The sequence below is a fragment of the Rhododendron vialii genome, chromosome 11a (genome assembly GCF_030253575.1).
Source record: "Rhododendron vialii isolate Sample 1 chromosome 11a, ASM3025357v1".
Classification (NCBI taxonomy): domain Eukaryota; kingdom Viridiplantae; phylum Streptophyta; class Magnoliopsida; order Ericales; family Ericaceae; genus Rhododendron; species Rhododendron vialii.
Window position 1 is genome coordinate 35,172,281 of NC_080567.1, and position 14,038 is coordinate 35,186,318.

At 40.9% G+C, this 14,038-nt stretch overlaps 2 protein-coding genes across 2 annotated transcripts; one reads left to right on the top strand and one right to left on the bottom strand.

The window, feature by feature from the left end:
* The first annotated feature begins 252 nt into the window (after positions 1-252).
* On the top strand, positions 253-5,523 carry LOC131308629 (classical arabinogalactan protein 9). The gene is made up of 2 exons (XM_058335585.1): positions 253-1,040; positions 5,248-5,523. The coding sequence occupies exons 1-2, from the start codon at positions 441-443 to the stop codon at positions 5,329-5,331; spliced, it is 684 nt and encodes a 227-aa protein (XP_058191568.1). The 5' UTR covers positions 253-440; the 3' UTR covers positions 5,332-5,523.
* Positions 5,524-10,167: 4,644 nt separating this feature from the next.
* LOC131308440 (uncharacterized) lies at positions 10,168-13,865 on the bottom strand. Its single transcript, XM_058335374.1, has 3 exons — positions 13,104-13,865; positions 11,618-11,965; positions 10,168-11,344 (listed from the first exon to the last, which is right to left on the bottom strand). Exons 1-3 carry the CDS (start codon positions 13,536-13,538, stop codon positions 10,721-10,723), a joined length of 1,407 nt encoding a protein of 468 aa, XP_058191357.1. The 5' UTR covers positions 13,539-13,865; the 3' UTR covers positions 10,168-10,720.
* Between the last annotated feature and the right edge of the window lie 173 nt (positions 13,866-14,038).

Consider the following 14,038-nt stretch of genomic DNA (forward strand, 5'->3'; position numbering starts at 1 on the left):
GGTTCTCGACTTGAGTTAAGCCACATAACCAAACTCTAGCTCAGCTCGTTTTATATTGAGATGTTCAAGTTCGGTTAATTGATAAAATGAGTTGAATCTTCGTAAACATGCTAAGTTTTTATAAATGAGTCAGCTTATAACTAACTCAAGCTCGGCTCATTTACAAGTTAAACTTGAAGTCGACTCAATTGCTTACTAGCCGAGCCCAATCCAATTAATGTCAAGTTGCTCGCAAACAGGTTGGTTCGTTTGCAGCAGTATGGGCACCAAATAATTTTCCTGTAGTTATGGTAGATAGATATAAACGCCTATATATAACAGTCCTTTAAACCTCTCGCCTGTCTATCAGACTCTCTCTCTCTCTCTCACACTCCCTCTCTCTCTTTTGGTGCGCAGGTTAAGGTACTGAGAGAGAGAACGCACCCCAAGACACTTAACCAATGGATCGCAAGTCCGTGTTTGGTATAGCATTCATCTGCATTGTCGTCGCCGGCGTCGGAGGTCAGTCCCCGGCGGCATCTCCGACCACAACTCCAGCACCACCCACTACCCCCACCGCGCCAACAGCTTCTCCCCCCACTTCCACCCCAGCACCACCAACAGCTCCAGCTCCCAAAACCGCGCCCGCGGCTGCCCCACCTACCGTCGTCTCATCTCCGCCCGTTTCAGCCCCACCACCGGCGACTCCTGCTCCAGTCTCAGCCCCACCACCGGCTACTCCTCCACCAGTCTCAGCCCCACCACCGGCTACTCCTCCACCTGTCTCAGCCCCACCACCGGCTACTCCTCCGCCGGTCTCAGCTCCACCGCTAGCTACTCCTCCTCCGGCGACCCCTCCGCCAGCTGTTCCTCCGCCGGCTGTTCCACCACCATCACCGCTGGCTTCTCCGCCTGCTGCGGTTCCGGCGCCTGCTCCAAGCAAGAAGCCGAAGTCACCGGCGCTTTCTCCGGTGGGGTTGAGCCCTCCGGCGCCGCCGACGTCATCACCGGCGCCAAGTGTCGGGGCTACTTCGCCTTCACCGACGTCTTCTCTTGATCAGGTACGTGGGTTTTAAGTCCATTAACAGTGCATTCGGCCTAAGCTTGAAAAAGTTACTAATTTTTTTTTGCTAAAAATTTGACTCGAATCTTAAATTAACAGGAAAAATACTATAGTAGTAGTAGTAGTAATAAATTTGTCCAAAGGGCTCCTAATTAGTCTATTTTGTTTCTCTAACGTGTGATTTAAGTGAAATGAGCGCTCGATCTGAGCCGTTAATCACCAGATCTGAGGGTTTTAGGTTGTTTCATGGCGTTTACTGTAACGGATCGTTAACTACTTTTAGTTTTGGTTAGGTACAAGTGATTTGGTTAAGTGATTTGGTTAAGGGGTTGCGAGCATATGGCGTATGGTAGTCATTATGCCTGCATTTTGCTAACGTGAGCAGACAGCTTGGTTTTTTTTTTTGGTGGGGTCCCTTGTTCTCGTTCTCATCGGGTCTCGTGTGACACCATAATTTATCCTACTCATAAGTGATTTTGCCACACCATTTTTTGATAATATCACACTCTGCAAGTGTATTTTTGTACCAAAAAATACACTTACAGGATGTGACATTATCAAAAAAGGATGCGACTTTGTTCCACCAAGCAAAATAAGCCGGACTTATTTTTCTAAATACTTATTTTTGGAATTAAAGGTGATGTGCGTGAAAGAATGTTGTGTCTCGTAAAACAAAAAATAAATATTTAAAAAATAAAAACTTTAATAGAACGGGACCTAGGACCCGACCATATGCATGGTGCAGTACATGGATGTACTGCATCATTTCAGCCGTCTATCTCGGCAATTAATTATTCTGATTTAAAAACACTTGTACTCGAAACATGGGGAATTTTTTTTTAATGATTTTGATTTAAGTTTTTACTCCGTATTAGTACCAAAATACTCCCAACAGCAGAGCATTGAAACTAGAGTCCCAAATTTCCAAGACACCAGCAATAACAAGACAAAAACATACTCCTTGAGTAGCAGACAGACACGGGGAAAAGATAAAAATAAAAAAAGTTACACGGACCCCTAGTGGGAAGAGCCCCATTTGGAAATACCAATTTGGTCCTTGTGGAAATACCATTTTAGTCCTTGTGGTATTTGCTTTAGCAGATGTGGTGTCCCCCTTGATCAGGGGTAGAGGTGGAGAAAAAGGAAAAAAAGGTGGGAATAAAGTAGGGCTGAAACTGCGTTGATTTGTGGAACCAACTCCTATTTATGGGGGTTGTCCTTGACCCATGTTGGGACCCTTTGGCTTCTCTCTTTTCTTTTTCTTTAGTACAAATTTTTTTATTGAAAGCACGAACAAGTACTACAATGAATACGGCGAATTCCTTCCGTATTTACAACAAGAAAAACTATGGGTACACCATTTGGCGTGCACCAAATGTACATCAGATTGTTTGGGACCCATTCCGAAGTCCAACACAAATTATTAGAGCGTTTTAATTTGTTTGAAAACATATTTCTAAGAGTTTCAGATAAGAATCAGCTCATTTCGTGATCGATTTTTGTCTCTGAATTCACGAGGACAAAAATTGAATAAATCTTTTGCAGGAACCCTTCAAAATGGTGTTTTAGAAAAATTGAACGCCTTCTATCATTAATGTGGTGCCCATTTGGTGTACATTTGGTGTGATGTACACCAAACGATGTACCTGTAGTTGGGCTCGTATTTACACCCTTGGCTTCTTTCTAGTCAACTAGAGCTCTATTTGAAGGACTGAGATCATTAGTATAACTGAGTTGATATGTGGAATTACCTTTTTGCTCCCCTTCAAAGCTTTTGCTACCCGGTCAATTTGCTCGAAGGTTATGATGGAAGGATAAACTTTATTAGGTAGAGTAAGAGGCCTCCAAAGTGGTTGATGTTTTATGATTTTTTAAGACAGTCTTATCTTCCGATGACGAATCGAAATTTACTAAGGTTTACAGATGACCTCAGTTATCACGAACACAAGCGAAGCCCATTTACGAGCCTCCACATCACCAATAATCCATTCAGTTGTTGCCTTAAAATTTTTCAAACCTTCACAACTTTGGAGAACCTTCGAGCCCAACCAACTTTCCCTGGAAAATGAAGTTTCAACAGGTTTGATGACAATTGAGATTCATGGTATAAACAGTAAGATTTTGACAACATAGCTGACATTTCATTAATAAGGTTATCACAAGACTAAAACACACTCCACGTCGTGACCAACTAAACGGTGAATAAATAGAATGAACGTGTATGTATTGATATCCGAATCGACTTTTGAAGAATCCATTTGGGGGCCATTTGTGATGGTTGTGCAGCGCAGGTTGTGTTTCATTTGTTGGTCTCTTCATTGGTTAAAACCTTTGGACGATGTCGATAGGGTGAATATTTGTGAGGGATTGAACGATTGCCCAATTCAGTGGCTAGAGAGGGCAAGTGGTGGCAGTTTGTTGATGTTCTGGGTTTTTCATATCCTACTTAAGTGGACTTCCTTTCGATGGAGAATTGTGGCCAGCCCCTAAATAAAATCATGGCTAGGGTTGAATAAGAAATGGTGTCATTTAGCGGGTGGAGGAAAAGAGTAGAGACACGAAAGAAATTGATCGTTCAAACTATCATCTCTATCGTAGGTAGAGTGAGCCTCATCAATATGTGATGGCATGTGCCGCGACCATCTTGCGATGGAGTCGGTGGTTTAGGCGATCAACTTTTTTGGTGTTCTTAGCGATGTTTAGGGAGACTCAGGGAACCAAGGGCGCTATCTTTTCCTCTCATTCTTTGTCTCATGCCCTTGTGATTGGTGACTTGATGCACAATAATAGGGTATGAAACGGAGAATGAGGAGGAGAGAGCGAGGACAGAGGATTTGAAGCCCCGTTCTCTAGTGCTATTGGGTATACAATGAAAACTCGAAAAGCCATTCAGTAATCCAGGCTATTTGCAATGAGTTCTTATTTGGTATAAGTTGATACACTTAACAAAATGTAAATGTTGGTTTTAGCAGAAATGATATCCTAGATCTTCTGGCATTGGTCGTCTATTTGATTTAAGAACCATGTCACACCAACATTAGGATATCCGTCGAGACTCTATGGTTGATGGATTTTATGTGATGAACGAAGTCCATACCTATTCCATTGGAAATTGATATGGGTAGAATATTGGTAAATGCTGCTGGAGATAGTTAATAATTGCATAGAGTCCTTTCAAAACCAAGAATATAATTTTCAGGATATACATTTCTAAACCACGTCGATTGTGCAATTTTGTTAAAATGTGTGCAAAAAAAAAAAAGGGTCGTATTTCAATGATTCTGAGCACATTTGATCAGTAATGTGAGATCCAGTAATTGGTCGGTTGAAGGATTGTCATGCCTGCCTTGACAAGATTTTTAAGAAATTTTGCAGGTTCTCTAATTACAAAGTTCCGTCAAACTCATGCTAGCTTTGTAGAGCATACGCTGGCAATTATGATTATTTCAGCTCAGCTCATGAGTTCTAGAAATCAATGTAGCATATGTAGTTAGCATTGAATGGGATATTTGTATCCATTCCATGACAATCTCCACATGTTCAGTACACATGCCTGGGTTGTTTGGTTCAAGAAGTTAAAACACGAAATGCCGTATGTCATATTTGTATCCATTCCATGATAATGCTATGTCTGAATCAACTCCTGGGAGTCCAGTGTTACGTTACAAAACGGTTGGCCTGTTGACAGATATGCATACGACATAGATGCGTATAACCAGAGGCTAAATTATACACGTAACTAACATCTTTGTTATCATATACTCAAAATTCCCTTTACTGTCAACATAACATTTAGTAAAACCTCCCTATAATGTGTGCGCATTCAATTCCCTGCAAGTTGGTTGATATTCCAATCAAATGACATGTAATTCTTGTCAAAGGTGGGGGAACATGAGGTTTGCAATGCCGATAAAAATATAATGGGAGGTTTGCAATGAGTATAGACAAAAACTATCAAGCATAAGGCTTTTGATCAAGGTTCAAGAATTAGTTTTTGTCGGTAAACTGCATTAGATCATGTGTGTAGGTCCTTTGTTCACTCGTGGCACTATCTTTCTTTTCCTTTCTGCTTATTGCCTACGGTTGGAACTTTACTACAAAAATTCTTCAGAATCCGATGTTACTAGCTCGACGCTGTGCTTTTTGTCATGCATAGCTGTGCTTTTGGTTTTTGAATTCCTCTCACTACAAAGCTTTTGTTGCAGAGTGGAGTTGAGAAGTTATGGTCGGTGGAGAAGATGCTCGGGAGCTTGATCGCTGGATGCGCTTTCCTTTGTTTGCTGTTCTAAATGGAGGTTTCCGACTCTCTATTTTCTGTTCCATTTATTTCTTGTCGTGTTAGTATTGGCCTTTATTTTTAGCCTCTGGCGATGGGACTATACATTTCTGCTGAATTCTTTGTGAGAGATTTTTTGTGGAGCTTTTGTATTGAGGGGAGTTATATTTGAATTATTACTATTATTATTGCCTTGTTTCTCTTCTGTTTTGGTAGTTCGAACCTTCTTTATTTTGAATTTTAGTTGCACATGATTGATATGCAGGAGTATTTAAGAACAAAGCTTTATTAGCAAAGCCCACTCCCAGGCCTAAAGAAAGTCGTAATATTGGATATCATTAACAAAGCCCACTCCCAGAGGCCCAATCTTAAATTTGAGGTCCGGTCTATTATTAATGGAGGCCTCTCATATGGGCTATATGTCTTTCGGGCCTTGAAACCCATTTAAAGTATAATACGGGCCATCTCTCTCTCTCTCTCTCTCTCTCTCTCTCTCTCTCTCTCTCTCTCTCTCTCTCTGTATAATACGGGCCCTCTCTCTCTCTCTCTCTCTCTCTCTCTCTCTCTCTCTCTCAAGTACTGAATTTTACATGAACCTGACTATGTAATCCTCTCTTTCTCTCCCAAGTACTGAATTTTACATGAACCTGACTATGTAATCTGAATGGACTCGTTTCAAAATTTCAAATGGCAAAATGTCATTATGAATCGCTTTCAGTCCAATGGACACCGTTTTCGTAGGGTGAAAGAAAGAGTATTATTAGTGCCAAGCAAGTACAGAATTTTACATGAACCTGACTATGAAATCCGAATGGACTCATTTTCAAAATTTCAAATGTGAAAATGAAATTACGAATCGCTTTCATTCCAATAAAAGAAAGAAAGAGACTTACTCTCACGTAGTGCCAAGAACTGAATTTTACATGAACCTAACTATGTAATGTGTAAGGACACATTTCAAATATCAAAACGTCATTGTGAATCGCTTTCACTCCAATAGACAACGTTATCGTGAGATGAAAGGAAGAGAGGATACAAAATGTCATTATGCATCGCTTTCGGTCTAGCGAACAACGTTATCATGTAGGACGAAAGAAAGAGAAAATTCAAAATACTTTGTTTCTTACCTTCGGAAAAGAAAAGAAAAAAGTCTTCAATAAAAAAGAAAAGAAAAATTAGGAATGCAAAAACCTTCCCTGGGGGTGTTTACATTTGAAATCATTGAGTCGTTTCAACTCTTGATGTCACTTCACCTCCATGCTTAAACGTGTGATTTGTGAAACGGTTTTGAGAGGTGCTATAGGGATTAGTCAAAGGAAACACCCCCAAAAAAATTAAATAAATAAAAAATTACTACCTACAGCTACGTATGGACACCGGACCCAGGAATGTTGCAAAGCAACCCCTTGTAGGGCGCATTCAGATCGTCTATCTCGTGACTCTCGGCGATCAATGATCTGAATTGAAAACAAAATTCTTCTACAAAAAGAGTTAGGGAAGAATTCGTTTTTTATCAAAAAAACCAAAAACACTTTTCGACGGTCTGGATGCGCTCAGGGATGCTAGGGACAACTACACATGTGACTTGTAGTCACAAAATTACTACCGTCACGCTCACGCCACTATTCAGTTTCATGAATAATTTTTTGCATGATACAGTAGCATTTTCTAGTGGAATAGAAGCAGTAAATGCACAGATAGAAAAATACTCCAGGGGACAATCTTCCAGACTTGGAAAATGGGTATTCGTGGCGTTTTGGGTACACTGCTACACTCATAACTATGTACTAGTCTTCCACAAAAAAACAAAACAAGCCAGCTTCCTTTGCCGACCACTAATAATAATATTTGTACAAGTGTTTTTCGAGTCTCGGGTTAGCTATGCTCACCTCGGATTAATCTCTACAATTTCTCTCATACTTGTTTTACATGTTTGCACATGAAGATGAGTTGGTTACATGAGTTGCTGGCAAAGAAAATTAATACTCCATATAATTCTCCAAAGCCTTATTTCCGGTCGTTGTAATTGTCGCAATATGCTATATTGCTATTTAAGACAATCTTACTCAAGCACAGTATGAGGTCTCTCGGCCGTTTGGCTAAATAAGTCAAGTGGCTTATTTTTTTGTCCTTATTCAATTTTTTTTCGCATTTGTTAGTTTTTCGTCAATTTTTTGGAGATTATTGTTTCGTCATGACGAAAGGAATCTAAAAAGTAAAAAAGTACGATCGAAACCTATTTTTTTGAATAAAGACAAAAATAAGCCAATAAGCCAATTTTTTTGTTTTTATTCAAAAAAATTTAGATTTCGATTATAATTTTTTACTTTTTAGATTCCTCTTGTCATGAAGAAGCAATAATCTTTAAAAAATTGACAAAAAACTAACAAATACAAAAAAAAAAATTGAATAAGAAAAAAAGAAGTCAAATGACTTATTTAGCCAAACGGTCCAATCTCATATTAAATTTTCAGACAAGCCAAAAAAAACAATCATATTAGCCCATGAGAGGGCTCTATCCATTGAATGCAGAAGGGGCCAAGGATGATTGTAGAGTCTACATCAAAACGGGTTGATTGAACCCTTTCGGCATAACAAGATTTTATTTCAATTTATCGATGGAACCCAGCTGACGACTAGGAGGGCCAAGTTGTTGGGGTTTACAACATTTTCCAGCCTTTCGTTTGGAGGTTAGATGGTCCCTTTAGTCATAGGGTTGCACCTTCCCTTTACTTCGAATCTGACAAGTCGGTTTCTAATACAACATGAAGGGGATAATTAATTTCACACAATTTGTTACCCCTCAGGCCAAGAAATACAATTCACCATCTACTTCCATTCTTTTGCGTCCTCTCGTGGAAGGGAATGAAAGATTATAATTAAGCAGCGATGTGTTATCTATATTCCTGTGTGTAATAGGTTTTTTATCAGTTGTATTAGTTGAACACGGTAGATTGTAATCATCATATTCATCAATGAACTTCTAACGTGTTTCCAAAAAAAAGAGAGATTATAAGCAGTTGGGAGGGCTAATATTGAGGGGGCGACATAATCTTCAGAGCGTATATAGCGAAATAGATGTTTCTCAATCTCAAAACTCGTACTTAGGTCCTTGATGTTTAAGCTCAGTCATCGTTTCATTGCACCATTATAGTAGAAGGAAAATAGAAAATCTGTAGAAGGAAGTGTCTTGCCAATAATTGGAGGAGATAAAAGGAAGAGAAGGCTAGTTACAATTTGCAGCGGTAAGCCCCAAACAATGCCTGTGACGGAGTGCCTCAAAACACTTAAACACGAGTGACATGACCAACTCTTTGGTCTTTAGTCGAACGGAGCATCGAATGATACGTAGTACTTTGGTATGAACGGAGCGTCAAATGATAGTCTTTTAGCATCATCAAAGATAATCATGTTTGCAGTTGAGTCTCAATCGTCCATCTCGATAATTAATGATTCAGATTTTAAAAAGACGTTTCAAAAAGAACATACTCTTTCCATGAAGAATCTTTCAACAAATCTGAACAATTAAAAACACTTTTGAACGATCGAAATTATACGTCAAATGATAGTCTTTTAGCATCATCAAAGATAATCATGTTTGCAGTTGAGTCTCAATCGTCCATCTCGATAATTAATGATTCAGATTTTAAAAAGACGTTTCAAAAAAAACATACTCTTTTCATGAAGAATCTTTAAACAAATCTGAACAATTAAAAACACCTTTAAACGATCGAAATTATAAGGATTGCTCTTCGTAGTCCATTCTAATTAGCAAACGTAGCTAAAGCAAGAAGCGAAAGTTGACTCTGAGAAAGAAGGTGCATGTTGCCAGGACAGTCAGTGTGTGTTAAGATACTCCTACTTAGGTTTTCCCTAATTTCCGCTTGAGATTCTTCATGTCACATCTAACATTAAAATAATACTTCAAAACTAGAGCCAAATTAATGAATGGACCTTACCCCAGAAAGCTACTTCTAATGCAAATGTAAGCACCCAAGTCAAACGGGTCATTTGACGCATTCAAAGCATCATCATCATCATATGGAGGAACCTTCCCCCCAAACAGCTATTTTAGTTGCAGAGGTAAAACAAATTAAAATACCTTCCCATGGTAGCTAGAGAAGTGGAATCCACTGTCTGTAAAATATACAAGTAAAATAGGAGAGAGAGAGAGAGAGAGAGAGAGAGAGAGAGAGAACAGTAGTCAGCAAGAGATAAGGAACACAAGCTCTGCCTCAAAAGATGCAAAACCCACTTGGGTAACTACCAACCCAACCCCACCCCACCCCAATATTATTTTATGTCTACTAAAACTAGGGGAGTCGGATCCGGTCAAACAGCAGGAAATGTTAACAAAATGTAACATATATAGTATTGTATTTACAATCTGTTGAAATACTGAAGGAATCACACTGCCACTGAATTTTCCAACAAATAGCCCTTATATGCTGTCAGAATTTTCCAACAAATAGCCCTTATATGCTGTCAGTCAAGCGCAATGTAAAGAGGGATCCTAGGGCGTGCTGGCCCGAGCGTGCTGTATCCAAAACAGCCCCAAAACAGCGTCGGTTTGGAGCACAGCACGAAAGCCAGCACATCCCCGGATCTTGTAAAGAGGTCCATGAATAAAAGAAAGTCACAATGAATTGCACTGTGCAATTCAAAGATGCCCAAAAAACAAGGAAAAGAAAAAGGGGAAAGAAAATTCCATTCGGGCAGAAATCCAGCAGATTAATATAGCAAAAAGGATTCTGGATAGCACATCTTGTCATCAAATGTTTCTCCTTTCAAGGAAATATTGGAATGCACAATCCACAAAAAATCCAAATAAAAAAAAAAGATGAAGAAAGATCCAAATTCGCATCTCTAACATTCATAAATAAATTTAATGGAGTATCTGATAGACACAATTTACGTCAGCTCTTCTCAGCCAAAACTGCGCTGACAATATAAAACCAGAATCTCACATGGAAACAGATTTTGCTCAATATTTCCATTCCTTATTCTTACCCACACCCCCCCTCCAAAACAACTTCAACAAAACAGAAAAAAAAACCCCAACAATAATACACTAACACCTAAGAATTGAGGAAAACTGAGAGGATAGTGGTCAGAGTTCTTGTCACTGCTACTGCCGTGTGTGTTAAGACGAGAATTAGTACAATCACATAATGTTAAAGCTTCTGCTATAAGAAAGTAATCCTCCACAGTCGCCGTAGTGCATTGATAAAGATTCATCCAGGCGTACGTAGAACAGCTCTATTTACAGAATAATAGAGGCATACCTGAACTCGTAAAATTCCTCAATGACGCAAATCCTAAGTTGTAACCCGATAAGTCCGTCAAATTAAAAGCTAACTACGTATGAACAATTGGCCCTTTGTGTAAACCTTCTACCTTTGTTAGACATCCCTTTTCCATACCATGTTGTCAACGTTGCCATCGTGTGCTTCCTCCAGCGCAGCAACCTTAGCCCTATGTGCTGTGAGGACAATGGCGCTCTTTCCCCTTTCTCCTTGAGAGAGTTCACATGCTTCGCCAAAGGTGCCAGACCTCAAGTCAGCTGGGGGGATGAAACAGTCTACTGATAATCCCGGTACATTGAACGCGACCTCTTCAATTGTCCAAGCTTCTTCCATCCTTGTCTTGCTATGGCTCGATGCCGTCTCACCAAACCTGAAAAGGGTCACCACTGAACGCCCTGAGTGTGCTATCATGATCCCTTCGACAGGTCTGTAATCATCAAGGAACGAGTTTATAGTGGTTTCCCAATAAACTGCTTCTCCACCATTGGACTGGATGCGTGTGAGGTGAGAATCCTCCATGTGGACAAGAAGGCCGGTCTTCTGGCTGAAGTAGCCAAACAAGACATGCCTTATAATCTCTGCTGGGCCCTCACTCCTTGCCTTCAAGGTCTGAGGATCAGCAGAAAGCTTGAGGATGAAGCAATCGTCGCCGTTGATCTTTTTCTCCCCAATACATCTTGCATCTGCGAACATACTAGCAGTCGTTCTCGGGTCAAGACCCTGTAAAACAACATGACATATAATTATCCAACTACGAAAATCCTAACCAAAACAGGAGAGGATGCATAAATCGATAGCTATAGTCGAACTTCATGCATAATAACTATAGATGAATATTTTTCATTGTACTAAATCAAGAGTAAGAAAAGACTTTGATGACCACATTTTTTTCCGAAAACAAATTCGCATTCTTGGGCGTGTTCGTCCTAAGGAAAAACACAGTCGTAGAATTAAAGCAGGTACGTGTACATGAACATTTGTAGGAAGATTCACCTGAAGGGCACGTCGTAAAGGTCTGACGGGTCCTTTAGCAGTGTGGGCTCCAAGCCATGGCGTGTGCCTCCAGACGATCTTACCATTGCAGCCGGCACGAACCTTGCTTCCTCCAACTGCAAGCTCAACATACCACATGTCGGGATTCATTTGCCATAGAACAAATCCACCAGTCTCAGCATCTCTTGCTCCGTACCGATTTTTTGTTACCCTTGTTGCAGTTTCAAACTCAGAGGCTATCATCTTCACCTTTCCCATAGCATATGCATTCTGGATGGAGTTCTGCAACTTTTGCCCACCAGATGCAGCAGTATATTGCTGCAATATGTACTGGGCAGATGAAGTTTCCTGCAACAATAAGGAAATGGAAGGATGAGCAAATAATATGTATCTGACCCAATTGTGAGTTATGCAGGTGTAATTGTTTGGTGCTTTGAACAAAACCTTGGGTTGCAATTCTAAAAGTTAGGTAGTTTGCCAGTCCACCACGCCAGCACTCCAAGCAACACCAAGTTGATATGCAGCCTACGTTCCAATTTATCTTTACCCTTAAAAATGCCAAACATAGCATCCGTTTGATTGGTGATCTAAATAGTTGGGGCAAAAAGAAAGACAGAGAGGCGTGTTTAGGGATCAACACCCGTACATTTCACAAAAACCCTAGTAAATTTTGGAAGATAACCGTGAAAATATAGGATTCACACATCCAAATTGTAGTAGTGTTTCTTTTTGTTTATTACAAGCGGTAGAAGAATACAAGTATCTGAATTACACCATATAGGACTACCAAAAATGGAAAGGCAAAAATGTTGGAATCCTGGATCTGTTGAATTTCCACCCCCCCATCTTCATCTCTCCTAGCCATAAAACAGGGGATTATTACCAGAAATGAAAGGGGAAAAAAAGTGAATCACCACGTGGATCTGTTTCTTTTCCAGATAAGGTTAAACACAAGATCGCAGTGAGATTAAAGAAAAAGGAAACAATTATGCTTATGCTCCCTTCATTGAGTCTGTTCTTTTTTTTGATCCGTCATTGAGTCTGTTCATCTTAAAGCTCATCCAACTAAACCATATCTAAACTAGAATAGGGAAAGAACAAACGAAGTTGAGCTATGGCATGAAAAGTTGAAAACTATACTTAGTCAAACCGACATTTTGGAGAGGGAGAGAGAGCAGGGCTTCAAACGATTACCGAGGTGTTTGCGAGGCTCGACACTTCAACTCTCGGCTCTTTAGTAAATGAGTCAAACTAGAGTTTTAAGCGCGTTCAGTAAACGAGAGGAACTTGAGTTAGTTGTAACTAGACTCGCTTGTAAAAGCGCTCGTGTAATTAACAAACTGAGCTCGAACACCTCAATACTAGATGAGCCGAGCTCGAGCTAGATTAGTTTTTGAATGAGCCAAGCTCGAACACTTCAAACCTCGGCTCGTTTGCAGCCCTGGGAGAGAGAGAGAGAGAGAGAGAGAGAGAGAGAGTCACTCACGATGGGAGTGTCTTTGATGCTGAGATGAGGCAAAGGCTCATTGGCGCTAACGTGCACGGGGGCAAGCGGAGCGCCCAAGACACCAAGCAAAAGCCTCAGATCAGACCTCCGATTAAAATTCGAAGCCATACTGGACGGAGTCCTCGAGAGTTGACCCATCATCCACTGCCCCAACCCGTGCCGCTTCGAGTCCCCGACCCCGCCGCTGTCGGGATCCGGACCCTCCATCAACGGCGTCAGCGTCTCGCCGACGCTCCCTGACCTCCCGATCGACGACGAATCGACGTTCGCCACGTGGCTCTGCCGCTGCTTGCTGCTCCGCCACATCATCGGTGACTTGCTCCGCGCGGGGCTCTTGGCGCGCGACCTCGCCGGGGATAGGCCTCGGACCACCTCGTCCTTCAGAGCGGAGAAGAAGCCCTGTTTTTTCTCCATTTCTTAAAATACCCTAGGCGGAACGGAGAGATTTTTAGAAGGAACGAAACGAGCAGTCTGTTTTCTCTCTCTGTTTAGTTATGTGGAGAAAGCGATAAGGAATGTGACTGAAGTCTACTCATAGGAATGAGATGAAGAGAATGCTGAAAATTCGGGAAGTAGGTAACTGTTTGGTAGGAGAGAGAGAGAGAGAGAGAGAGAGAGAGAGAGAGAGATGATTTTCTCACTGGTTGGAGAAGTGAGGATTTGAAGAGGCACCGGTGGTTTTAGAGAGGAAGAGAGAGCGTGCGCGAAATGTGAACAGACTACTCTGGGGGAGAGAGAGAATAATGTGGTTAGAGAGAGAGAGGGGAAATTTTCCAGTGCCGAGCGGATATCACGTGGTGTCCGTTCGCGCATCCAAATTGTCTATTGCGTGTTTGAATGGCTTAGATTTGGAGAGAAAAAAAGTTTTGGGATGGAAGGAGAAAGAGGATTTCAATCGAGCCGTCTAAAAAATG